The sequence below is a fragment of the Scophthalmus maximus genome, chromosome 7 (assembly GCF_022379125.1).
Source record: "Scophthalmus maximus strain ysfricsl-2021 chromosome 7, ASM2237912v1, whole genome shotgun sequence".
In the NCBI taxonomy this organism is placed as follows: Eukaryota; Metazoa; Chordata; class Actinopteri; order Pleuronectiformes; family Scophthalmidae; genus Scophthalmus; species Scophthalmus maximus.
This window is the reverse complement of record NC_061521.1, coordinates 18,289,409-18,315,397: the sequence shown is the minus strand read 5'-3', so window position 1 is coordinate 18,315,397 and position 25,989 is coordinate 18,289,409. Positions and strand designations below refer to the sequence as shown.

The 25,989-nt window shown below is 42.1% G+C and overlaps 1 protein-coding gene across 5 annotated transcripts in view; it reads left to right on the top strand.

Annotated features, from left to right (window-relative positions):
- Window positions 1–25,989, top strand: part of furinb (furin (paired basic amino acid cleaving enzyme) b) — a 76,489-nt gene that overhangs the window by 38,680 nt on the left and 11,820 nt on the right. For 3 of the 5 annotated variants that reach the window (XM_047333090.1, XM_047333091.1, XM_047333092.1), the window contains 6 exons: window positions 7,110–7,205; window positions 9,375–9,503; window positions 9,672–9,748; window positions 21,415–21,503; window positions 24,283–24,455; window positions 25,384–25,503. In XM_047333090.1, the coding sequence (XP_047189046.1) occupies window positions 7,110–7,205; window positions 9,375–9,503; window positions 9,672–9,748; window positions 21,415–21,503; window positions 24,283–24,455; window positions 25,384–25,503 (684 nt within the window). The remainder of the gene's footprint in view (window positions 1–7,109; window positions 7,206–9,374; window positions 9,504–9,671; window positions 9,749–21,414; window positions 21,504–24,282; window positions 24,456–25,383; window positions 25,504–25,989) is intronic. The other 2 variants (XM_047333093.1, XM_035643394.2) reach the window with 1 other exon arrangement.

Genomic DNA, 25,989 nt, shown 5'->3' with positions numbered 1-25,989 from the left:
CCAACATTGGTTACAGTTTGTCGACTCTGAGTCTTTTTGCAGTCCACACCGGTCCCTTCCATCTGTCCCACTGACCCAATCCAAGGTACCGAGTAGTGGTGAATTTTCAAATAACCCCCTCCTCCCAAACAAGACAACAGCTGGGTGTGTCCCTGTGTTTGGCCTTGCTTTTTCTTCTGCCTTGTAAAATCATTATTTGCACCTAAATGGTTACTAGAGTGGAAAATTGGAAATCATTAGTCTAACATCCAAAAACAGGAACATTTTTCCTCCCTGAATGTCGCTTTCATTTGAACACCTGGCCCCGGATCTGCACTCAACCTACATACAACCAACAAACCGGCATGCTATAACTCTGCAAATCTCTGTCTGTGTACTATAATACTTGAGTCAGCATGGGCATATTTTTCTTTCTTTTTTCTTAGTAGGGATTCAGAAACACAGTCACAAAATGCCGGAGCTACATTATTTCAACACTATGTTTGCACTGTTCCTACACAGGAGAAAGGTTTGGCATTATCCACAATCAATTTGGTGAAGGTTATGACAAAGCCGATTCTTTTTAAATCTGAGAAAAACGTTCTGTTTTTTTTGCTCATTGACAGTGACTTCAAAACTGACAATTAAAGCATTGAGTGAGAATGGAGGAGGTTAGACAGCACGTATCGGCCTTCGTGAATAAAAATGATTCTTCTGTATTAAGAGAGGTTCTATTGTTCCTCAGTGAAATTCATGCGCAGGCGAAGAACACATTTTTGGGGTGATTTTAGCTAACATTCTTAACACTGATTATTTCATTTAGATTATACACATTACTCTTGAATCTTCATTACAGCTGAATATAAACATTCCAGCAGCACTCTGGATCAAAGCGCATCAAGCTAAGCCACCTAGTACTAATCGTCAAGGAAATGCTAGATTTAAAAAAAAGGGGGGGGGGGGGGGGAACATTTCCTCACACATTAAGGCCCCGTCCACTCCACAAGATATTTCGAAAACAATCCCCCCCCACCTCATTTTCCTCAACAGAGGGGCCTGAAACTTCCCCGTAATGATGGTTTCATTTGAAAGACGCATCTAGCTGTAGAAACACTGTGTGGTGCTGTTTTCTGCTACAGAACTCCACCAAAAAAGAAGAAGAAGAGGCGGAGCATACAAATACTCGTAGAAGTAGAAGCCGAACAACAACAACAGTACGAAGATGGCGAGGGAGAAGGGAAAAGTAGACTCCTTTGTTTGGTCCGATTCTGAGTGCGAACTGCTGTTGCGACTCACACTGGACTACAAGGCTACAAGCCTGTAGTCCGCCATTGTCGTTGTTGGAGATGCGAGGGGTGGGGTTGGGGGATGACATCATCGTATGCGTATCTGGCGTTCACACGAACTCAAATACACAAACGCAGGGGGGGAGATTTATCTTCTCCACCCTGGGACCTGGTTTCAAAAGAGTGCGTTTTCAGGCAGCGAAAACTCCGTGTGCGTCTGGGCGGGAGGCCCATACGTGCAAGACTTCACATTCGTGTAGACAGGGCCTAAATGGTATGATTATTACAACACTGTCTTGAGGAGGCAACATGAGATTTGTTGATTTTACTCACTATCATTGGCTCACATGATGTGGGTTGTTGTATCTAATCAGCAGTTCGCAGAAGGGATATTACAGGAAACAAAGAAAACACACTTTCAAAATGAACTTTATACAGCCTTGGTTTTTTGTGTGCGGTGCAGTGATTTGTTACAAATAGAAATGCATTGTGAAGACTTGGAATGCCATGACCTTTTTCATGCTGTGTTCGTGGACTTAGCTGCATTGATTCACACCTGAGCTGAGGGAGGAAATGTTACTCAGAGCCGAGTGGGCACAAATGCAACGAATAAGCAGGGATACTCCACAAAGCTCACTGTGAACGATTTTTCTTTGTTATCTAGAAAACAATTTAGAAAATAGCTCTGTTAACGGTGAGAACTGTGGAACCATATTTCTGGGAAGAGAGATTGTTGTTTTTCTGTTATAATGTTTGATGGTTGAGTGCTGCAACCAAAATGCTCCTCAGCTAAAAATTTGGAATTAAACTAAATATTTTTGTATGGCAAAATACTGTACCACAAAATAAGTTTGTTTTGATTTGTATGAACAGACTCTTTAAAGCTACCATCCATTGTTGTGAGTGTGTTTGCAACATCACGTTTGGCCATTTGGTTTTTCTTTTCCCCAGTTCAAAATCCTGTCACTCCTTCACTGTAACCATTTTCCCCATTGATGTCAACACGGGCAGAAAACCGTGTGTGTACTGTGCTCAAGTGCGGTGGCCTCTCTCTCTCTCTCCCTCTCCCTCTCTCTCTCTCTCTCTCTCTCTCTCTCTCTCTCTCTCTCTCTGTCGATGCTGGCAACAAGCTGCTGCCATGTTTACGCTGGAAGCACTGGAGGCAGCAGCGTTAATTGCTCCTATTTAAAAAGCAGCTGAAGAGGCACCTGAACGGTGCTAAACAGGGGGCAGTTATGACGTGACAACAGACACTGCCACAGGGCCGTCTGTAGCAAGGTGATCCTGCCAAGTAGAGCCCGAGCCAAAATCAAGGTGGCTGAGCAGAGGACTCTTGTTGTCTGACAAGCGCTGAGGCCCCGAGACATCATTAGTGCGATATGGTGACTTTCACTGGTGCCAGTTGTGTCAGGGGTCAAGCGGAATGGATGTTTACAAGGCTCCGAGAGCATACAGGCTCAGAGTTGTCTGCCTAGGAGCTGGGAGAGCACCGTGGCACGCGGGTGGTTGTAATATTCAACTCTCAATCATCAACAACAGATGAGATTTATTATGAATAGTAGAGGTTGGGGGTTTTGTCTGTGTTACCGGGGCAATGATACTGGATTTTACAGTTCAGTGTAATGGTGAGGGACAAAACTGTCGGTGAAACAGCAGGACAGCTGGATGCGTGGGTGACGAGGACCGGAATCAATCTGAACGATGGAAACTGAGTTTTTCTTTGTGTACAGTGTCGATTCTTTTTGGAAATATCAAATGAGGGTAAAATGGCCTGGGATTTGAAACAGCAGCCGCAAGTTCCTCTCGGCTGTGAGGTCGGTAGATCAGGTTAACACAACAATTGGACCTCCAGCTGTTCAGAGCATGGTTTTCTGGCTAAGAAACAACATTTTGTCCAGAGGTCACCTGCCCACACAACCAGAAACAGACCAAACCTGAGGCAGAGCATGACCCCCGGCAACAAACAAAAAAACCACCACAGCATAAGAGAGTGGGTTTGTGTTTACATGCTTTTGTACGCATATTCATATGTGTCTGTGAGACCATGTGATGCCTGGAAAAAGGGGAAAGAAAAGCTTCACCTGCTTAAAAGAAAACTGATTAAAAAGCCAATGAAAACATAACGGTTGGATTTGGATTAGTCGGTGCTGAGCTCTGAGCACGTTGCTGTATTTCCTCCCTGTTATCCAGCCGCCGTCCCTGACATTACCTCCATTGTCCCTTTTCCTCTGCTCCGTCGTGCTAACATGCCGCTTATCACCTCCCCCTTTGAATAATCGCACAGTGGCGAGATGACATTTGCCGCTGCATAAGCTTTTACCATTATGCTGGCGGGGGCTGTTTGTCTTCTCCTCTCCACACCCCACACCTTCTCTACGAGGGAGGAAATCGATTTGTTTTGGGGTGGCTAGTTTTGCACAGAACCGCAGTGTAAGGCGACTTACTGCATGTTGTGTTTCAGAGGGCCTTTACCCCATGTCTTCTCTCGCTCTCTTTCTCCCCCTCCCTCTCACAGTTTTTTGACAGAGTTACAGATTTGGTCTATGGCTGTACGAGTGCACTGCATGAGGCCGCGCTGTGCGAGGGGGAAAACCTGCCGACATTCAATATGTGTTTCGCTGTCAACAAGCCTCATGAAAAGACAAAAAAAAATAGCAATGCATCCGTTTGTATCGCCGTACTTTCCGATTTACCCCGCTTGTCTGTGGCGCCAAGCCCACTGCTTCCACCTGAGGACGTAAGTGTTGGGAGTCACAGGAAAAGGAAGGTGGTATTTTAATTTGAGTTAAGTTTTGGAAGGTCAAATTATCCGCTTTTCCAAAAGATGGCAACCAAGGTTTGAGAGAATGTTCTGTTAATCATATAACCCTCAATTTGAATCTTAGACTACTTGGAAGAGGCCTGACTCCCAGGTCAGGAACCACTGATTAATATTATATTGTCAATCTTCATCAAAATGCAAAGCTGACTGATGGGTTTGTAACAGTGTTTGGACAGATATAGAACAAGGGGAATAAGATATATCAGGCTTTGGATACATAAAAAGAAGATTAATGAGCTCATATATATACAGTATATATATATATCAATTACATAATAACATGAGCAGCTGTGCCTCAGCAGGTAGAGAGGTCGTCCACAAACCAGAAGGTCGTGGTTCGATCCCCGGTTCTCTCCCCGGTCAGCATGCCGGAGTTTACTTGGGCAAGACACTTAATCCTAAATGGGGTTGAGTGTCTTGAAAAGCGCTCTATGAATACATTCCTTTAAATAACATTTGGTCTTTTCATGCAAAAAAAAATAAAATAGACGTATCTTTTAACATACCATCTTTCTCCATAAAGAGATTTACAGATAAAAGCAAAGGCAGCGGTGTCTGCGTTACAGACAGCGGCAGCGCGCCTTCTCCTTAGTCATCAGACAGGAAAGCCCCCAGGAAATCGCGGGAGAGATGGAACAAATAGTTTATTGCTCCAGTGGATTACAGATGTAGCTCGTGTGGAGACCTCCCTGTTGTCTCATGATTGCTTCTTTGTCTGGATTTGTTTGCCTCTCACTCTGTGTCCTTGCCCCAGACCTCAGAATGGCTGTCTGTGTTGTGGATTGCTCCCCCATCACTCACTTTTGTTTTCAGGAAGACATGGATTTGGACCCTGTTTATCTCTGTCATTAATGGCGGCTGAATTGGCTGAAATGTGCCATAATGATCACATGTATTATATTCAAAGTCAGTTTTCTCAAGATGATGAGCAGCGAGTTGAATCTGTTAATGTTTAACCATTTGCATTATTTGACGATATAAAGGAAACACCAAAAAATCCAACAGTGTCAGTCTGCATACAGATCATAACATGGTTCATGTATCAGCTGTAATTTTTGTTCTGATAATAATGTGATGGGCAGCAGTATAATGAGGTCAGTCATGTGCAGTTCCGGATTTAATGAAATGAGATAAATGTTAATTAGTCTAGGGTGACTTGAACAGGGTTAATGGTCTCCTTCTCCGAGGCTGAGTTTTCAACTAGGTTTGGAGCAAAACCACAATCTGTTGCTACACTGAACATTTTCCTTCAGGTCACGCACATCACAAGAGCATGAAATCATAAAATCAAGCAAGTAAGAGAAGCCTCATTGCCACAACAACTCTGGCAGTAACAAGCACAAAAAAAAAGAACTAGAATACTTGAATAACAGGTTGTACTTTGAGGATGTTCTGGCACTTTAAAATAAATTCCCAAGTTTAGACTCGCTTCACTTGAGTGATACAAAAGTGGAAACAGTTTTAAGCTTTGTCCCCTTCAGCGAAAATTAAGCAAAGGATGCATTTATCACTGACAATAATAAATCACAACAGCGTTTCTTTGAACTGCCGTGGAAGATAAGTGTCTCTGCTATGCAAAATCCATCTGCCATGTAAAAAGAAACAAAGGAAGAAGAATAGCTCAGTTGCCCCTCGTTTAATCAGAACAACGTGTCATGTTTAGCAGCAGCACAGGTCCTTCACACTGTAGATCCACTTTTTAGCTGTGGTCAAGTGTTATAGGTTCACTTGTCATTGTTTGGGTCACACATCATTGTACTACATCAAGGCATGGCAGAGTCATTGATTTGCTACTCTGGGATATGACGTCATGTCACTGTAAGTAGAATCACTGGTTGTCTTCCAAGTTCAAGCTGAGGAGTAGATATTTGGACGTGCTTTCACCCAAACAACAAATCACATGAACAGCATTGGACAGGTGTTCATTTTGGAAGTGGATATAATTATTGACCAAAGTTTTGAGCAGGCATTCCTTGGCAGCTGTGCCTCAGAGCGGTCATCCACTAACCAGAAGGTCGGAGGTTCGATCCCTGCTTCCCCCCAGTCCACGTGCCTGTCTCCTTGGGCAAGACACTCATCCCTAAATGGCCTCTGACAGCTCATCCGACAGACAGTGTATTTCCATTTACCATCGTTAAGGGTAAAATGTCAAAACGGCATTTTTTTTGTCTCACAGCTCGGATATGCTACGCTCAGTTATCAGTGCACATAGTGAAATGTGCCAAATACATATTTGGCAGTCCTGACAGCGACCACAGATTTTTGGTGAATGGTGAGGGGTCTGCGGATGACAGGGATGCTGAGAAAAGCCGCAGTCAGGGAAAGTCGCTACATCTGGAAGAAAATATTTCTACCTGCAGTCTTAGGTGTAGATATGTGATATGACAAAAATAGAAAAAAAATTCTGTGTACGCTGTGTATAAATTCAAATATCAAGAACCTTTCTACTGTCAGACATGCTCACAGAGCAAATTATCTTTCAAAATGTAAAGATACAAGCATGAAATGGAACTGAATTCATATTTCCTATGAATCCTTTTAACTGGCAAGTGGACAGGTATTAGATGATTAGCTGTTGTGTGGCATTTGGCGAGGACGGGTGGAAATATTTTTTTTGCAGCAACTTCATAAACAAAACTTTATATAAAATCACATTAACTATGTGTGGTGTCAGCTTTTTTCTGTCACCCACCTCCTACGGAGCCGGTGCACGTCCCAGCAGTCTCCAGGACTTCAAAGGCCCCTGCTCTGGTACACGCCACGCCGTCGCCACATTTCCTCTGTCGTCTCAGGAATGAAATTAATTGGATTTGCTTTACATCTCTGCGTGTTTCTCTAGTTATTACTTTGCGAACACAGCTGAGGCTGTGTTTTTCCGCGTCTGCAACAATTTCTGAAATTACAGCGTTAGAAATGACACAAAATCATGTGAAGATAACTGATTATTTTTCTCTCTCGTGTGTGTGTGTGTGTGCGTGTGCGCGTGCGTGCGTGCGTGTGCGCGTGTGCGTGCGTGCTCGCAGGTCCTGTGGACGGAGCAGCAAGTGGTGAGAAAGAGGAAGAAGCGTGACGTGTATGAAGACCCGACAGACCCTGATTTCCTCAAGCAGTGGTACCTGGTGGGTGATGGTGTCTGATCTTTACTGCCTCATTACTCATCATCATTCTGCCATTATAACTTTATTTTAAAAAATTGTTTCAATGAGAGATTTTATTTCCTTTTAAACGGGTAGGGAACCCTTTTTAAAATTTTCATCAAGGACCAGTTTAGTTTTCAAAACATCCTTCATGGGCAATGCAAAGTTATTGAATACACATTATATTACATTTTTGTACTTTTTTTTGTCTCTGTCCTCGTCGTTGTTCTGAATTTAACTCTTTCTTGTGAGTTTACAGTGTTTTGTGTTTTTCAATGATATAAAGCACTTTGTCATTTTGCATCTGTGAAATTTGCTACATAGAGAAACTTAAGTGACTTTTCTTACTTCATGACTGTGACGTTCTTAAAGCGATGGCTTGAACTGCTTCTCAATAGTGAGGCGTCTGACATCAGATGGTCGGGGATGAAGTTGATGATGATGCTACTCACAGCTGGTTTTAGTTGAAACTTACACAAATAAATCCTCACCATGGCTTTCAAAGGCAGAGATTCCTTCCTCATATCAAACTCAGCAGTGATCCCACACACAAAAATTGACTAGTTGGGTATTATAGTATTTCAGAAGCTGTGACACACATTGAAGAGATGATAAGGGAAGAACCTCTTTTCTTCCTAGAGATGAAATAATACTCTTTACTATGTGTATTTATCTATCTATGAATGAAACATTGAAGAACGCTGGCACTATGTACATTAACATGTTCAAAGTTCATGTTCCTTCTGCCCCACTTACTTCGGTGCCATGAAAACAACAAAAATATGCTATCACTTCTTTGCCACTAGTGGTAGAGACCTCAAATATTGGCACAAATGTAATATAATATGGTATTTTAAGAAAAAGTAATGAAAAATGGGGGTTTGTTGTACCCTTTCTTTTTGCACAGCCAGTTTCCCGAATTGGCTCTGATTGCAGACAGAATGACCCATATGGTCAGGTCAGATAAGTAATTAAGTATACATTGAATTGCTGTCAGTTAGACAAACAGTGTGGGCCACAGTTACATTAGCCTTTTCACCAACACAAGGTCTCCTCAGTCAATTGATAAGTATAATGCAACGCAACAGAGGATGCTTGGTGGTTGAATGTAAAACTAAATGTCAGGACCGATCCACGGCTGAACTGTATCTCCTGTGAGGACATGGTCCTCGTCCCTCACTCAATGTTTCCTTGTTCGCAACTTTTCTCTGAGTTGCTTCAATTTGCCCTAATCGTTGCAAATGCTAAAAATCCTCTGTCACTGCAACGGATTAATGACAACATTGACTATCCCAGACATAAATCACCAGTGAATAGATGTTGTGAAACCACAGGTGCCATTCAGCATTAGACTTCGTATCGCTTCAGTATTCTACATACTGTACTGTGGCTCTGGCTTGAAAACAAATCAAAGATGGATTAGCTGAAAGTTTGTGCCACCAATTTTTAAGGTTTTGTCTTTGTCAGACAATATGGTATTTTAAGTCATTTTATATTGGTTTATTTTGGTACATGGGCCTCCACCAGCCTGTAGCAAGAAGTCCGTCTGAATCGGTGTAATTCAATCGTGCAGAGGAGTTTGTCTGTAATTTCTTTCCATTCTTCAGTCTCTTTATCTGTAACCATCTCTTCCACCTCTGGCGCTCCCTAGTCTTCACACTACTCACACTATGAATTTTTTTGCTGTTCATTGTAATCACACTTTACCGTTATCTCTGTATCCCCTCTCCTATTTGTCTCCCCCATCCTTTCGAAAGCTTCCAGACTGTTATTTCGTCAACAAGAGAGGCAAATGCTCCCTCCAAGGTTTCTGAGTTGCCACAGGTTTTCCCTGTTTTCTGACTGTGTAACTACAGTAGGATCTGTTCACAATGGGCATCCCAGCCTGAGGAGATAGATATGTGGGGGGGATGCATTGAAATAGGATTTTAAGTGTTCCATGAGCCACCTCTTATCTTCCTTTCACGTCTTAGTGTTTATCTTCATGTCCAGCTTTTCTGTTTCATTTCATTTTTTAATGTTTCACCATGAGTGAAATGTCTTTTCAGATGATTTAATCTGCCCTCACAATGACAGACTGTTATGTCGGTCTCTCTGGGAAGTGTCCGTCAGCAGATTGACAGCTGAACTTAAGGTCTGTGTCTATTCCAGTCCAACCCAACACATCAAGACATGAATACCAAAGTAGCCTGGGCTCAAGGCTACACAGGGAGAGGTGTTGTGGTGACTATCCTGGACGATGGCATTGAGAAGGACCATCCTGATCTCGTCAGCAACTATGTGAGTCAAAAACACTAAGTAGTAGAACATAGATTCCCTTATTTTATAAACAGCACATTTACAGTTACAGAACATTTTCTGAGAAATATGACAGCAAATGTAAACGAGAGCTTGAGAGTCAGTTGAAATGGCACCATTGGTTTCCTAATCCTCTCATGTCTCCCTCAGGACCCTGACGCCAGCTATGACGTCAACGATGGAGATGCTGATCCCCAACCAAGATACACACAACGCAATGAAAACAGGTAATTTGTCGGCGACAGCAACAATCAGGCGATGTCGTGATCTGGAATTGGTCACTGGTAACTGCTTCAGAAACAGGCTTTCAACAGATGCAGACACGATTCATTTTATCGTGAGCGTGGGCAAGCGTGTCCGTAAACCAACAAATCATTTGGACTGGGATTTGTCCGACCTTTGACCTCCTTTTTTTCCCCACTGGGACTAGCTTCCTTTAGATGTTGGTTGAGAGGGTTTAACACTGATGAGATGCACCATGTCTGTACTGTTTTTGCTCTAGTGCTTTTTGGCTTTAGCCTTTTTATATATTTATATAAACAATTATATTAAGTTTGAAAGCACTAGTGCAGTCATTCTGCACAATCTTGAAAGATTGTTCCCTTTTTTTCTCTCTCTCTTGCTTCAGTACACAAGACAAGCTGCTGTAGCTGCATTTTAAGTTCCAGCCTGTACAGCCCCCTCGGCTACTTTGGCCCTTATTTGTTGCAAAACACAATACTTGTTTACTTGCCCTCAGTGATTCATGCTCTTTCTCTCCAGTCTTCGGTGATTGCATTAAAACAAATTTAATGATCGAATACTAATGCACTGGCGAGGGCAAATCCTAAACCTTCATACCCTCCCCTTGTTTCTCCACACGCTATGGTCCTCTGCCTTGGCCTGATCCCCCTGGATCAGATGAGAAGCTACATCCCGCCTCTGAAATGCACCGCAGGATTTGTCTCAAATCTCGCTCTCTCTTTTCTGGGACGACTGCCACAAAGTCTTTTTGTAGTTGTTTTTTCTTTTTTTTCCTCCTTTCAGTTTCAAAGCGCAGCATCCACTCACAGTTGCTAAATAGGCCTAACAAGTTTTCACGAGATAGTAGAAACCATTGTATGAAAATGTAGTCATTTCTTCACATTTCTTATTTTAACTTGCACACAATGTTTATCTCCCTAAGCGGCTTCCGCTTCTTTGTTTGTTTTTCTGTCCTCATCTGAAACATGACAGTTTCATCTATTTTGTCATGAAAGAGGTTAGCGTGAGCAGGCTTTTTCCTGCAGAGGCCTTGTTTCTTGTCCTTGCCGACAGCTCCGAGCAGTCATGCACAGCGACCCCAGCCCTTTCTGTCATTGTAGACTAGATCCCACTCTGTCCTGCTGATGGAACAAAGCACTACTGGAGGGGATTACTCCCTGCCTTTGGTCCACTTCAGCTCCCTAACTGCAGGCACACACAAACACACATACATAATAACAGAACTGCGAGCACAGATTCGCACTCGCACACACTCTACTGCCCATGTCAGTGGAATTGCCAAAGCAATTATCTTGGACTGGATCAATTATAGGCATGGAATGAAAAGCAAGGGTGTGTCGCCGTGTCTGCAGCGCGGAGCTGCGCTGTTTGCTGTGACCTGTGGACAAATTATATCCAATGAGTTATGCAAATCACAGCAGAATAATTCCGGCCGACAGTGAGTAATGCTCACAACCCCCTCACGTTGAGATTGTATGAATATATTCATAGGACAACAAGAAGAAGAACAGGAGAGTCGAAGGCAGGCATTTTTCCATAGCCATGGAGGCTAGTTCATTTGTACTGATGACATGCCAGGACAAATTTTGAATTCTGCTTTCAGGGTTTTCCCATTGAGACGCTCTGTACTCTTGAGATGCCAGTTCAAGGCAATTATTTCTGAAGTGGGTGCAGGTTGATGGCGGGTTGGAATCAGGCCATGTAGGTAATCCATTTGTGCTCCATTATGACAATATTTGTCTTGGGGTTGTTTTTTTTCTACTTTGGTCCAATTCTCCTCCATTAAATTAGTTTGATGTGGATGTATTGCGTTTGGAGTGGAAGATAGCATGATTGATTTCCCTTCCTGTCCACAGCCTGTAAGTAGAGTAAAAAGATACATATTCTTAAAAAACCTCAATGACGTACAAGAGTCTTCTGTAATATGTATGTCCTCCATAAATAAGGTCATTATTGATTTTAAAATGTTAATTATGATAATGACAGTACATATTCTATTTTTCCATTTCTATATAAATCAAGCTATGAGACTAAACTATAAATACGCCCAACAAAGACACGAAGCAGAATCATTAATTTGTGCCGATTGTATCATATTATATATGATATCCTATCATCACAACAGATTTGATTAATATTGGTAATTATGAAACAAAGGTATTTGATGATCCCCCAGTCCGCAGTGGGAAACCTGCTGTAGTTTTTGAAATGTCTTCAGAAAATCATTCACCCTGTTCAATTATTTGTGGATTCAAATAAATGTGATCACTGAGTTAAATTGTAATATATATCACAGTTGTAATGTATAATATATAGCCTGTATTAATCTTCACAGGAGGAGAAAAAAAACCTTTTTCAAATCATATACAGCATTCCGAACAATTGAACTCAATGCTTTCCCTTCCTAAAATGTATTCAGCCCCCCACACACACACACACTCTCTGTCCCTCTATCTGCCGCGATGAGAGCTATTAGCTTCATTGGAAACTTTTCACAGAGATGCATTAATTGACGTCTATGTGCTCGCATGGAATATTGCATAGCGTCAGTCTTTATTAGAAAATTACTGTCATTTTTCATGGCCTTGTGTGTCCTTCAGACCAAAGCAAACCCACCGGCACCTGAATACTAATATGAACTGAATCCTGGGAGGATGAAGGAAGAGGTATGATAGCTAGATTTGAATGATGGCATCAAAAAAGACTAAGAGAAGGGTTTGCATGCTCCTCTACTCGTCTGTATTTCCCCGTGAAATAACTTTGTCCTTGGTGGCAAACACTGAAAAGGAAAAAATGGCAAAGAACCTGCGCCAGAAACTGCCTCAGACACATGTCTCAAGTTTAATCTCATTAACTTTTAATTTTCATATGACATTTATCAAGGTCAGGCAAGTACCCCCCGCATTAAGTGGCTGCTTAAGTCCTGCAATTATTATGAGGTAAAGTAGTAAAGGGCTTTTAGTAGGGTACATATTTAATAAATATGTAATGTTTTTGTAAGAATTGACATGCTGTGTATTGAGTTTCTTTTCTTTCTTTTAGCATTTTTGAGAGCTTAAATAAAGCTCTTTTTTTTTGCTCCATGAAAGAGACACATTTCCAAAACCCATTAGAACACTGATCAATTGCTGTACATTTAAACATATTTCATCAAAATCTATGGAGTGTCTTTCCAATCTGTACTCAAAAAACGTGATCTTTCCTTTTGAGAGCATCATTTCACAGTCAGATTCTGCCATGTTTTCCCTCAAAACCCTGCCCACTCTCTCGAACAGTCCCTTCTCGAAAGCCTCTGCTCACATGCAAATGTGCTCTGCTCCTACTCAAAACTGTGAGTCTGCACTCAGGTATACTGTTGCTGCTACAGTGTGTGCTTTCAGCTTCTCCTTGGACTCAGGCTGCTTCTGTGCGCTTACAAAAAAAACCCTCTGCTCTCAGATCTCTGCTCTCGCTCTTGGTTAAATGCGTCCGAGCTCCACTGTCTACACAAAAGCATTTCAGTGTTTTCCCATCTAAATCTCAATCCAATTTGAATTCCAGCAGCAATATCAGGAAAATGGAAATGGGGTTAAATACTTTCTGCGGGCACACAGCCTTACTGTACATACGCTGTATGCATATCTATCTGTATGGAGACGGTATGGTGGTGATAAACCTGAATCGTCGAGGGGGTGACAGGAAAAATCAGACTGAAAGAGAAGAGCACAAATCAAAGAAGACAGCTTCCTCCTATATTGACTGTTGTAGCACCTCTGCTACAGTGTCTGAAACAGCAGGTCCTACCTGTTTTGTATTGGCCTGACACATTGTAGAGCTCAGTATTGTTTGGAATTGGCTCTTTCAAGTATCGGCATTCATGCTCTCGTGCAGAATGTTTTTGGTTTTTTTCACATTAAGAAATCCAGGTTTACAAAGCTCGTAGACACTCAACCAAGACGACTAAAAACCTGTAACTCCCTCCAAAGGGGCTTCTACAAAATAGTGAATTAAATGGCTGGAGTCTTTTGTGTATAAGATATTTCAGTTTCTTATGTTTCCAAAAAATTGCAAAATTCTCTTAACACCTTTTCACTTTTTTCAGTAAGGTTTATTGCATGTAAGATAGTGGGTAAAAAAAAAAAATCATTATCTATATAGAATTACATTTACAACATAACAAAATGCTAAAGGTGAACGTCTAAATTCTGATTATGATGATGCACTCTGCAGATAAACAAGCTTTAGTGTTTGTTTTCAGTGTTTTAATGAACTGAACCCTCTTTAAAAACTTCTGGGAGCTTCATAAGGCTTCATCTGTCATCCTGAGCCCAACACTTGACAGTTCGACTAAAGTTTTCTCAGACTCCCAAGTTGAATTATTTCTGTGTTTGTGTGTGTGGAGAAAAGAACAATAAGAAAAACACAAAAACATTTCACTATTTACTCTTGCCACCCCATGCTGCAGATAAATTCCCTACACTGTTTACTGTACAGAGTTTATCAGTTATTATTTACAAAGCTGTTGCCTTTTATCAAACCTGATTAATGTAATTCTTCTTCGCCCTTATCTTGTTCATTCTCCTGGGGATTGCTTGTTTATTTTCCAGACAGCCAGGCAGACTTTCTGCAGGTGATGTTGGCTGGGACCTCGCTCTTTAACCGGTTGCCTCTGGCTTTTTCTCTCGGCTATCCTGCCATTATTTCTTCTAGAAAAATGACAGCGAGATTGAAAGCTGCTGTTTTCTAAAGATTTTTGACGATGTAAAGCCCTTGTTGTTGATTGGAGCGACAGTCCAAGGCCAAACCTCATTCTACAAGACATCACTGATCGCCTAGAGTCGGTCAATAATACCCTCCTCAGTTGACTGGATACTGATAGATGGGATGTTAGAGCAGCTGTTGCAAAGATGTGGACATGCGAGTCCATGTTGAGCAATTTGGTTTTGTTCAACTGTGATTTCTTTCCTCTTTTTTTTTTGGTATACTTCACCATCGGGCAATGGTCACTTGAATCACAATGCCCCATTGAAATCACAGAGTGATAAAATACTTAATTCAGAGAGGAGCACAACTGTTGCTGTGTTGCCTCCCTGTGAAAAAAAGACATTGATTTCTGGCCACTTCCTTTTGTAGAGTTATATTTTTTCCCTCCCTGTCCACTTAAGTTTCTTCCCACCTAAGGATTTGTCAGATGGACTCTTGGAAGTCCATCTGACAATCCATGTGAATTCTATATTGCCTACAGGTATGAATGTTCATGACAGTTATTAATGATGACGGACTGAACTTTTCCGAAGTTGCCTTCTGCCCATTCTATCCTAGACAAGGCAGTTGTCACTGTAAGCGCTAAATAAGAAAACTGTAAGGAGGCAGAAAAAGACGATTATTCAGTGTGCTGCGTTTTCTCAAACCTAAGAAACTAAAATCTGAAATTTGAAACAAGTGTATGGGATCATCTTCTTTCCAAAGTTGGAGGCAACAGAGAAAGACCAGTGGAACTATTTGAACAGACCTGCCTGAGGCCGCAGCTGAGCTGAGCTGAGCTGAGCAGAAAATAGCCTAATCCTTTTGGCAGCTGCAATCAACGGAGCCTTTTCAGTTCATCTCAAAACGGATGTAAACCAACAGAGCAATGCTGTGTGTGGCAAATCCTGCAGTTTAACCAAGCATGGCTTTAGCATGAGTCCTGGTGATGTTTGTTTTAACACTCAGGCTCTACACAACACAAACACTATTGGACAGTGTTTGTGTGTTTGCGTTCGTCCTCCGTCTGCAAACATAAAGTCTCAACACTTGAGACTGCCGTCTGCTATTTGATAAAGGATGTCAGCAAAGATAAATAATGTGCCATCCTTTTGCTCATTTGCTCTTAGATAATGGTAATACCTGCACATGGTTCACTTTACTCATCACTATGCCTATTGAAACAGTGGCGTTGTGTCTTCTGTGCTTCTTTGGGAGCTTTCTTAAAAATGATGTAACCATGGTTTTCTCGGTTTCAGCTTGAAATTTAACACACGTTTTTGTGGTCTTTGAAAGAAGTGGTTATCTGTGAGGCGGGCAGGGTCTGATGATAAGTGGTGGTGCATAATGAGAAATGAAGGATCCAGTGTTTTTGGCCTGGGCACTTCTCTTTCTGGTATTTGATTTTGATTTTCTGTCTCTTGTGAATCCCCCAACTGAATGGAAGACAAATAATTTATCAGGGGAACAGCCTTTTAAGATACATTTATAGTCCTCTGTGTCGGGCCCTCTGTGGCTACAGAAGGAGGTAGAGACAACAAAATAGTTTGCCGTGGCTTGCTTGTGTCTTCCCTGCAAGTTTTCAAAATTTAAAATGAAGATGATAGACTCTGATATAGTTTAAAAGTTATCTGCTCCTTTTAAGAAACACATATCAAGCACAGCCATTTCCACTGCAAACCTTTCACTTCCTAACTCCATGTCACGGTGAATGATTGAACATAGACTTGCTGACTGTTCAGAAATAGTCTGATATTCAGTAATAAGAAAAACACTCAAGTCACAAAGTAAATGAAAGAATGAAATCAGTTATTGTAGGGATTACCATAATATAATTGCTGTACACACGATGTACATTAACCACTGCCTCCGTAGCATCGCGATTCAGGAACTATATGATGCAGGTGTTGACAAGAGAGATGAGAGATTGTCCGTGGCCAAGGGCGCTGAACCTCTCTTCGGGCCTATTGGTCAACAAGTCCCGGTGACGGGAGAAAGTGGAGCAACATCCTCACTACGCCAAGCGACGCACATCCAGCGAACAAAAAAAAAAATGCAAGCCTTTGCACCAGTTTTCAAAACCATCCCACTGGTCCGTTTTTACGTGTTTGCACAATAACGGGGAAATCAATAAATGAATAGAAGATAAATTAAATTAGTTGGTACGTTGCATAGCAACTGCCTTGCACTCCTGGTGAAGGAGAGCCTTTTTCTTTTGTAAGGAAATTCTTTTTGAATGCTTTATAAATAAATAATAAAAACTGTTTGAACTGGAATGCGTCTACAATTTTCACGTTGCCATACTTGGTAACCCTTTTTCATGAAAGCAATAGCTCCCTCCAGGCCATGATGTATTGTGCTTTGGATTCAACTGAACAACGCCCCTTCTCACAATATATCACAGCCTGGAATGGGAATATTGCCTTTGCATATTACAGCCTGATCAAATACGAGATGCAAGTCCAATATTGAATGTTGAAATCCGACCTAAAGAATCACCACCTCTGATCTACTGCACCACCTGCATGAAAGTGTAATATCACATTTTCCCCATTCTAACTGCTCACTGTCCCACAGCAGTTTTTTATTTACTGCATGTAAATGTAAATGAGTAAATATTTTTAGGGGACCTTTTGGATCAGATCAAACTTTTGGATGCTACAATTTCTGCAGGGTATATGAACGCTGGATGTGTCTGCGTGTATTAATAGACAGCGCGCAGTGTCGTGTATCGTCTCTGAACAGTTCGTGGTTACCGAACATTGCATCATGCCCGGAGAGATTGTGTTCAGTGACACGGCTACGTTCTCTAGTAAATGACAGGGCAATGACTTGACCAAATCTGGTGCCTTGTCCTCAGGAGGAGCGATAAAAACATTACCGCGCTCTGTCCCTTTTGCTTCCTTCTGATAAGATAAGGCAGGTCACATTGGCTTCAGTGAATGGAGCGCGTCTGGTTCAGCAGCCTGTTATCTCAGCTCCGAGCTTTGTTGGGTCTTTTTCTTACCCAGCTTGTCTTTTGGATAAATCATGTAGTTCCTCACAATGCCACAGAACACATACTAATGATTTATTTACTGCCATTGTGTTTCTCCAAGATGAGGCTGCACTTTAAAAAAAAAAAAAATTTAATTTAATTAATTAATTTGCTCATTCTTGTGAAACTAAACTTAAGCTCGGCCCCATTATGCACCATGACTCTGACCTCTTTCAATCTATTTTAGATGGATATAGAATGGAGGCGTTCAGTAAAGTGTCTTGGAAACAATTTAATTTCATGGACTTTTGACAGATAAGATTGTGGCTCTGGCCATAAACCCTTTTCTCTGCTCTGGCGTGTCTGAGCCTCCCCCGGATATATTAAGCTGTTTTGGCTGCTTCAGCAGAATTCAGTCCAGGCCAATCAGTCATTCGCACACAAACACAAACATGCGTGTGCACATGCAGATAGTATTCAAAACAGCTGTATGTTGATGTGTACAGCCTCTCTATGAATCTCCTCCCATATCTCAGACTCTGTGTGTTCACTCCGCCCCGCCCCGGCCGAAATCCCCCCCTGTCTGGCATCACATCTGTGGCCACAGCTCCCTGGACTGTGGATATGTGCTGTGCTGTGGGACCATAAAGGCTTTTCTATGAAGTTTTGGATTAAACAATAAGTGTATGTGTTGACATTTTTGCACCTAAAGGCATTGCAGACCTCAAGATTTCTTGAAAAGATCACTCCCTTTTTTTTTAATTCAGCTTGGGCTGTTATTGCCTTTTTGAATCACAAACTGATATTCTAATAATAAGGTGCAAATTTAAAGCATCATTATTTCATTAAAATGTTTGCAGGTTCTGTGGTCTGTGTACTAAAGGATAGTGAAATAATGTGCTCCAGTCCAAAAAGAATTGTCTCCTGAAAGAAAACGTACATACATTAAATCGCTTTGATTTGCAGCAAAACTTGAATCTAAAACAAACAAGTCCAAACGTTGGAGCTGTTGTATTAATCATTTTCAAACATAATTCCTCGGAGAATCGTAATCTTTACCTGCATGGAATCCCTTGTGACCCACTGCTACATTAAATCACAAAGCAGGCACCTATAGAGTCATGGGTGTCTTCAAATGTAGATCTCAACCGCATTTGTTTTTATGGTTTATGTTATCGGGTTCATTAGAATATAAAAAAATGCTGCAGGTTGAACGGTGCCAGGTTGGTCCCAATGAGCAGCGATGCTCCGCTCTCCCAATGTCTTCCTCTGGCATATCCAGCAGCAACATTAAATCTTCTCACTCATATTTTTTGTAACTAGTACAGGCACTCAAAAGATGGCTAATGGTCTTATAGCTGCATTTTTCTTGAAATGACTGACACCACCGTTCAGCTCCCCCTCTCTGCAGCGTCTCAGCAGGAAACATTGATTGATTTGTGTGGAAGCGCTCGCGGAGGCAGTCAGCCAGGCGTTTGTCAACTGTGCAGTGGTGAGCTAAATGTAATAAGTGGGGTAGGTACTTGCCTCTGTGCTGCTCTGATTAAACAATAGATACACACTAAAAGGCTCGCATGCGGACCGAGACGCCCCGCTGTACGGAGATCAACGTATCTGGAATCGAATTAACTGAGACTGTGGTCTGACTGTGCCTCGGGATTTTCCACACTCTAGATGTTTCTTTTATTAGTGAGATCAATTAGCTGATTTGTGTTCATGATCTATAAAGTATCTGTAACGTATATTACTTTGTTGCTGTATCTGAAGTTGCATTTTGCACTACATCACAGTTCCCTTTCAAACGCTGCTAACAAATGGACTCCCTCACTCAATAAATCCCTATTTAACCCCTGGGTACATATATTGTTCTTCGGGGAGCCATCATGGACTGCCGACATTAATACTTTAATACTATTAAATGAGCTAGTTAGCAGTAAAACTGTGACGTTTTCCCTCTTGATAGCGATTATAACATTTAAATTGTGCTAATGCGACGTGTTGTGCCGAGGCCCTTGTATAAGGGCATATCTGTCAAAAAATTGTGAGTCAGTGCAACTGACTCACAATTGCTCATGTAAAATTCCCTTTAATGCCAGTTGTGGTTGAAAACCCAGGTCAGGTCATATATGATTTGTTAGGAAGAAAGATTTAACTGCGACAGTTTTTTTTTCTTCCCCAAACCAGACTTCTTTTTTTTTCTTTGACGTTTTAAAACTTGAGCTAGTAAGAAAGAATGAAAGACAAATTAGGAAGAACAGAGCGACGAGCCGATGCTTAAATGCGAACAAAAGTGAGTATTGGCGGGTGTGTAATATATCACAGAGCCACACAGAGTCTAATCAGGATCCCAGCTGGAGGCGTCGCTGTGCTCTGACCCTGTGAAAACGACTTTGTCCTCAGCCTCATCATTGGGGAGGTTGGGGGATCAAAAAGTAAGTCATTTTTTTGGGGGGGGTGGGGGCTCTTCCAAAACAATCCTTTGGCTGAAATTAGCTCTGTTCCAATAACATTCTCACAGTGAACCTCCCCATCAGATATCAGCGCTGTAATCAGGAGACAATCTTAATGACCTATGTTGAATGCCAAACGCTCGATCCACGCCGTCCATTTGCAGTCTGATCACTGCAGAAGTCAATGAAGCAAATTCAATCCATTTCACTAACGATTACTTTGCCTGCGATGATGCAGTTTCAATTCAAGACTTTTCATTGTCTTGTATCTGTGCTTGATAAAACTCGTCTTAGGGGTCTCAGTGCTATTGTTTTACGTTTTTGAAATCTAGACAGCCCTCTTTAGGGAGCCTGTCTGTTTTCTGAAACTCAAGACTGGTTGAAGTTTATTACGAGGGACTGAATAATTCAATAACATCAATAACTTCTTATATCTGATTTGGACGTCATGTGGCCAGTGACTGTCAAGGTAAAGTGAGTTTTAGACGCGTCATTTTTGATTGCAAGAGCCTGTATACTGTAACCTGTACATGTACTGCAGTATGTGTGACTGTACGGTTCTGTTTCAATGATTTGATTGACAACAGTGTCGGGAATAGAAGCAAACCCCGCCCCACAACAGACATTACTCCGGAAAATGAGTTTGCATATAAGGAAAACAGGTTCTGACAGGAAAATCTCTGTAGCATTCTGTGGCGTCTCGGTAGAGCATGCAGGAGGAAGGACATGACGATAATTCCTCTGCTAATATCAAAGTTTGTGTTTACTGTCATCAACGCGCCCACTCGATCACTGCAAATTTTCCGGAGATTTTGCCCCTGAATACTCACATGGGGAAAATCTCCGACATTTTCCAGATATTTTACGAGGGGGGCTGGCAGGAAGTAAAGCTCCGGACTTCAGTAAAGCAGCTTAAGTGTGATTGCTGCAAAGGAAGTACATGACGTTACCTTTTTTCCAACTATGTCCTATAGTTACACTATTACAAGGACAAAAAACAAATGTATACATGTCTAATTTGAAACAAACAAATTTATTGAAACATTTTGCCAAAAAAAAAAGTGTACAATTGTTGCACAAAAAAAAGGAAAGGGGAAAAAAGACAGAAGGATTTTTGTGTAGCTCTGTTTATAGAGCACTAGAACAGAGCAGTGAGTTAGTGGTTGGTGCTTATTATGCTGTGAGGAAAAGAAATCGATACCTCTGCATTCGTAATGTTCTCCATAAAGGTCGCCTATAAGTCTCAAATTCCTAAACAGCTTAAATAAAAAAGCCTCTTAATCTGAAAGGCACATCAGGGTTTCTGGCAATTTATTGTTCCAGCTCTTAACTCAAATCTGCTGCCGTTGCAAAAGGGCCATTGGGTTTATGCTTCTCTTTTGACTGGTGTATTTTTAGTCACACTTCAGCTCTTGTAATGTTTTTTTTTAACAGTCAGATTCTTTTGTACCTTTTTGTTTTCTTTCACGGAGTTTTGTCCTCCACTCTTCTCTCCTCCCAGACATGGAACTCGATGTGCGGGAGAAGTTGCGGCCGCAGCCAACAACGGTGTGTGTGGAGTGGGCGTGGCCTATAATGCTCAAATTGGAGGTGAGTGAGGCATATAGACAATTGGGAATTTTAATTGAGAACAATATTCATCTAATATTAATATTGTTAATGTAAACCATCTTCAGCTTTAGCTGCGTCTTCATATTTGAACAGACCCTGTGATGGATTTTAAAACTGATAAAGAAAAATTCAGCAAGACTGGGAGATTATTTCTATTGTTTAGTTACATATAATCTATTTGAATTGGAAATGAGTCAATCATGGCTTCATTAAGACTGTTCTGTGTGTCTATTCAGACCCCATCGCTTTTTTTCACATTTTATTTTGTCGCATTTTTCCCCGCATCGGTCTACTTTAAATATCCGATAATAACGAACTGTCACTGCAGCACTCCTCAGATCTGAGCTTCAGGGCAGAGTGACCAGATGCAAAGGTCTCCCCTCAGTGAAAGTTTAAAAAAAAGCACCTCAATTTGCCCTCAAAGTTTGATGTCTGGAGGAAAAACAGACCACTGTGCTCTTGGGGAACTTAAGTGAAGCAGAAATCTTTGTTTTGTAGCCTTCCTCAGACCTGCGCCTCGACACAACCATGTCTCTGAGCTCTGCTGGGCAGTTGCTTCGACCTCATGGTTTGGTTTTTCTGATATCCACTGTCAGGCCTCATATAGACCAATATGTGCCTTTCAAAATCATGTCCCATCAATTGAATTTGCCACAGGTGAGTCAAGGTGTAGAAACATCTCAGAGACCTTCCCGAGGAACGGGAGGCGCCTGAGCTAACTTTTGGCTTTCCCCTAATATTTGCACGTATTTGCTTTATGATTATATGGCATCAAGTGTATAGACGCTTGTGACAGGGCGCTCATTATAATTCATCCCGCCTTTGTCTTAAACTCCATTCCTTCCTCTGCCAATTCGATTTTTATAAAAGCGAGCTCAGTTTTTAAAATGTTTTGTTGTGACCTTAGTGCTTAGGCAGCAACATAAATTTTGTATTATGTTAATGTCAAGAAAACTGACTTCACAGCCCAGTGGACATCTATTCATAGCATCTGCCTGAATAGGACTGTCAGGGCAGGCCCTTGTTTAAAAAATAATAAGGATGCATGTGCCAACGTGCATTAAGAAAGAAGATATGCAAAGCGGTTCTTCCACATTAAAACCGTGATCTCAAATTAAGCCTTGTGGGATTTTTTTTGTTCTCTCTCCTAAAACGCTTTGCACTTGATCAAGTATTCCAAGGAGGCTTTTTGTAACTTTTTGCCTCCAAACAATCTGTCATTGACACGATGGCAGCCAACAAGACTGAGCAGAGCCCGTGGGGCCCCGACGAGTCCCGTTCGCAGATGTGACTCATAACTCTCCGTTTTTCGTATTCATTACCATTCATCTCCCCGGTGGAACCCCGCTCTCATAAATTACTCCTCTGTGAATCTGTTCACGCCATGGGGTCAGGGGATTGTCTACAAACAGCTGTGATCAGCTTCCAAGTACCCGCGCTACGTGGGTACGTGAGCACAGGCGTTGTGTTTGTGGGGAAGCCTAAATGTACATATCCTTGCTGAGCAGTGATTATTTATTTGTATTTAAACCCTGTAATTGACCCTACTTGGCTCACTGTGTTTCCCTCCACCCACTTTACCTGTTTTCCCTCCACCGGCACATGTAGCCGCCTCTCTACCTGCTCTACCTCTGACTCACTGGAGCAGCAGGAAACCTCGAACAGCAGTGTCTTAATAAGGAAACATCAAGCCGCAGGAGGTTGATGAGAATTGTTACGACGGTGATTATCATTACTGCTGCAATACAGCACTCGCATAATGACCGCCGAGCAAACGCTGTGCTTTATGCTGCATGTTTACCTCGGTTAAGTTTTCAGGCCGCTCAGCATTCAAGTGCGTGTTGCGGCTTAACCTGCCCACACCAGCAGAGTAATTCCTGCTTTGGCCGCCTCCGTGCGGGCATGTGTTTGTGCCCGCAGGGCAGGCGGGTTGTCTGGAATGGATTATCGAAAGTCCAATGTTTGTGTCGTGAGTGGTAGAGTTGCCTCCGAGGTCCCGTGGTCCTCTCCCGGTAATGGACCTTATTTGAGGTCGGTGCATTCCACGCCTTTCTACAGCCATTAGTGTTCACAGGGGTGATCTGAGGCTCCTCACTTCAAAGGCTCAGGCAGGGCTATATTCAGGTATGAGGAAAGGTGACGTCTGGTGCGGACAGCAGCCTGTTAAAGGCTCCGTAAACCCCTCAGCTCATTCATATCTGTGTGTGTGTGTGTGTGTGTGTGTGTGTGTGTGTGTGTGTGTGTGTGTGTGTGTGTGTGTGTGTGTGTGTGTGTGTGTGTGTGTGTGTGTGTGTGTGTGTGTGTGTGTGTGTGTGTGTGTGTGTGTGTGTATGTCTCCTCTGCAGTCTGCTGGATTTGTCCACTTGTCCTTCCCGTGTGTTGTGTGGTGTGGTGAGGGAAACGACCTTTCTCGGTTTAACAACCATCTGGGTAAAATCGCGCAGTGGCCCTCTGAGTCGCATCCGTGGGTGAAGCTCTGTACTCTCACTAAAATGTGAAATCTCTGAAGTCTTTTTCTTTTCCAGTAAAGTCTTTTGTTTCTCACTGGGGGTTTTTTTTTGTCCGGCTGAATATAATATGGGAATTTGCAGTTCAACCAATGACAACTTTTCTCTTTTCGTCACTTACGCTATTTTGACACGTCTCCACTCGTCTGTATCTAAAATTCAAACACTCACTATCTCTTCACCATCTGTAATTCTACACTTCTCTAGTTTGTGATCTCATATGCACTGCACTGCGTGTTTGTTTTTTACAGGAGTTCGTATGTTGGATGGGGAGGTGACAGACATGGTCGAGGCCCACTCCCTGAGCCTCAATCCTCAGCACATCCACATTTACAGCGCCAGCTGGGGCCCAGAAGACGACGGCAAGTCACTGGACGGTCCTGCCAAGCTGGCTAAAGAGGCCTTCTTCCAGGGAATCACTAAGGTCAGTCATAGCTTAAGTATGGACTTTTACCAATATCCTCCAATATCTTTTTTGTTCTATAGTATCAGAAGAAAAAAGCATGTCAGCTCTTTAAAGGAATACGTCAACACTTTGGGAGATGCACTTATTTGCTTTCCTGCTGGGAGTTACTGTAGAGGAGAAGATTAGAGCTGCAGCCAGTAGCTTGGCTCAGCATAAAGACTTGGTGGAACAGCTCGCCTGTCTACCAGCCCCCGTTAAGCTCAATGATTAACACATTATGGTGTGTTTTGTTTAACGCATTTAAAAACCAGTGAATTATGAGTCATTGTTTTACAGCAAGTTGTGTACCTGACAATTTCTTCGCCCGTTCTTGTGTCTAAGTCAGTTTCTCCTCCAAACAGTGTTTCCTGTACCTTTGCTCTCTACGGTTGGGGTCAGGCCATGGGTTGGGTTGTAGTTAGGCTTTGCAGAGATAACTGGTTGGGATTAGCGATTAGTTTAGGCTCAATTAATATGGGAAGAAACTTAAATTGATGGGGAATTAGATTTTAGTCACGTCCCCAGGTAACTTTTGCCCCGGCCAACAACGGAAAGGCAAATTATCCCCTTTAAAATCCAACTTTCCTTGGACGCAAGAGAGGTACCAACCTTCTTATCTAACATGTCTCCCAAAATTCCAAACTATTTCTTTCAACTCCATATAAAGAGGAGTTTCAGCAACAACAAAAAAATAGCTGTTTGAATTATACAATTATACGAACCTATACAATCATACTGTATCAATATTTGATGGATATCTCTCTGAGGCGTGTTGTAGAAAAGGACACACTCAAGGAGAATTTGTTAGTTGCCCTCTGAGTGGTCCTCTGGAGTTGGATCGAGTAAGACATTAAAGAGCATTACACTTTAACTAAGGCTGATATCATCATCTCTCATGTGTCAGCAGCGCTACATCAAAAGACATCAGCGGGAACGGCTAAATGATCAACGTGAGCTGAGAGTGAAAAAAAGAAGCAGAGCAACCTCCACTGATGCTGAGCAACAGTCAGATTCAAAAGGCCACACAGTAATTAATGTGCAAATGAATCAAAAGGGCTAATTTGTGCCGGAGAAGAATGATTTATGTGTCGCGTACAGCTAGATGTGAAACGCTCTACATACCACAGTGTGTTGCTGAGTAAAGAAATCGGCCTGACTGCAGCACAACGGGACCTTTTTTGATTCAGCGCGTGTGACCCTTGGCAATGAAGCGATGTTGTCTGGCCTCTGTAACCTGCAGCAAATCCAGTGTCGGAATCATAAATTGTGCTTGGAAGGTTTTAGGAAGGAGTGGTAGCCACAGCTTCAAGGCTCTAGTGTTAACATAGTACAGTTCAGACGGCGTCGTGCCTCCAGTTGAAGCATATTTATCTCAACTTCATCAAGGCTGACATGACCAAATCCACAGTTATATTCAGATCTCATATTTAGAGCCAGAGTCAGGGGTTGGGGTTGGGGTATTGCAGTTATAGCCCAAAAACACGGACTGAAGGTCATTTATGATCCTTGAGTC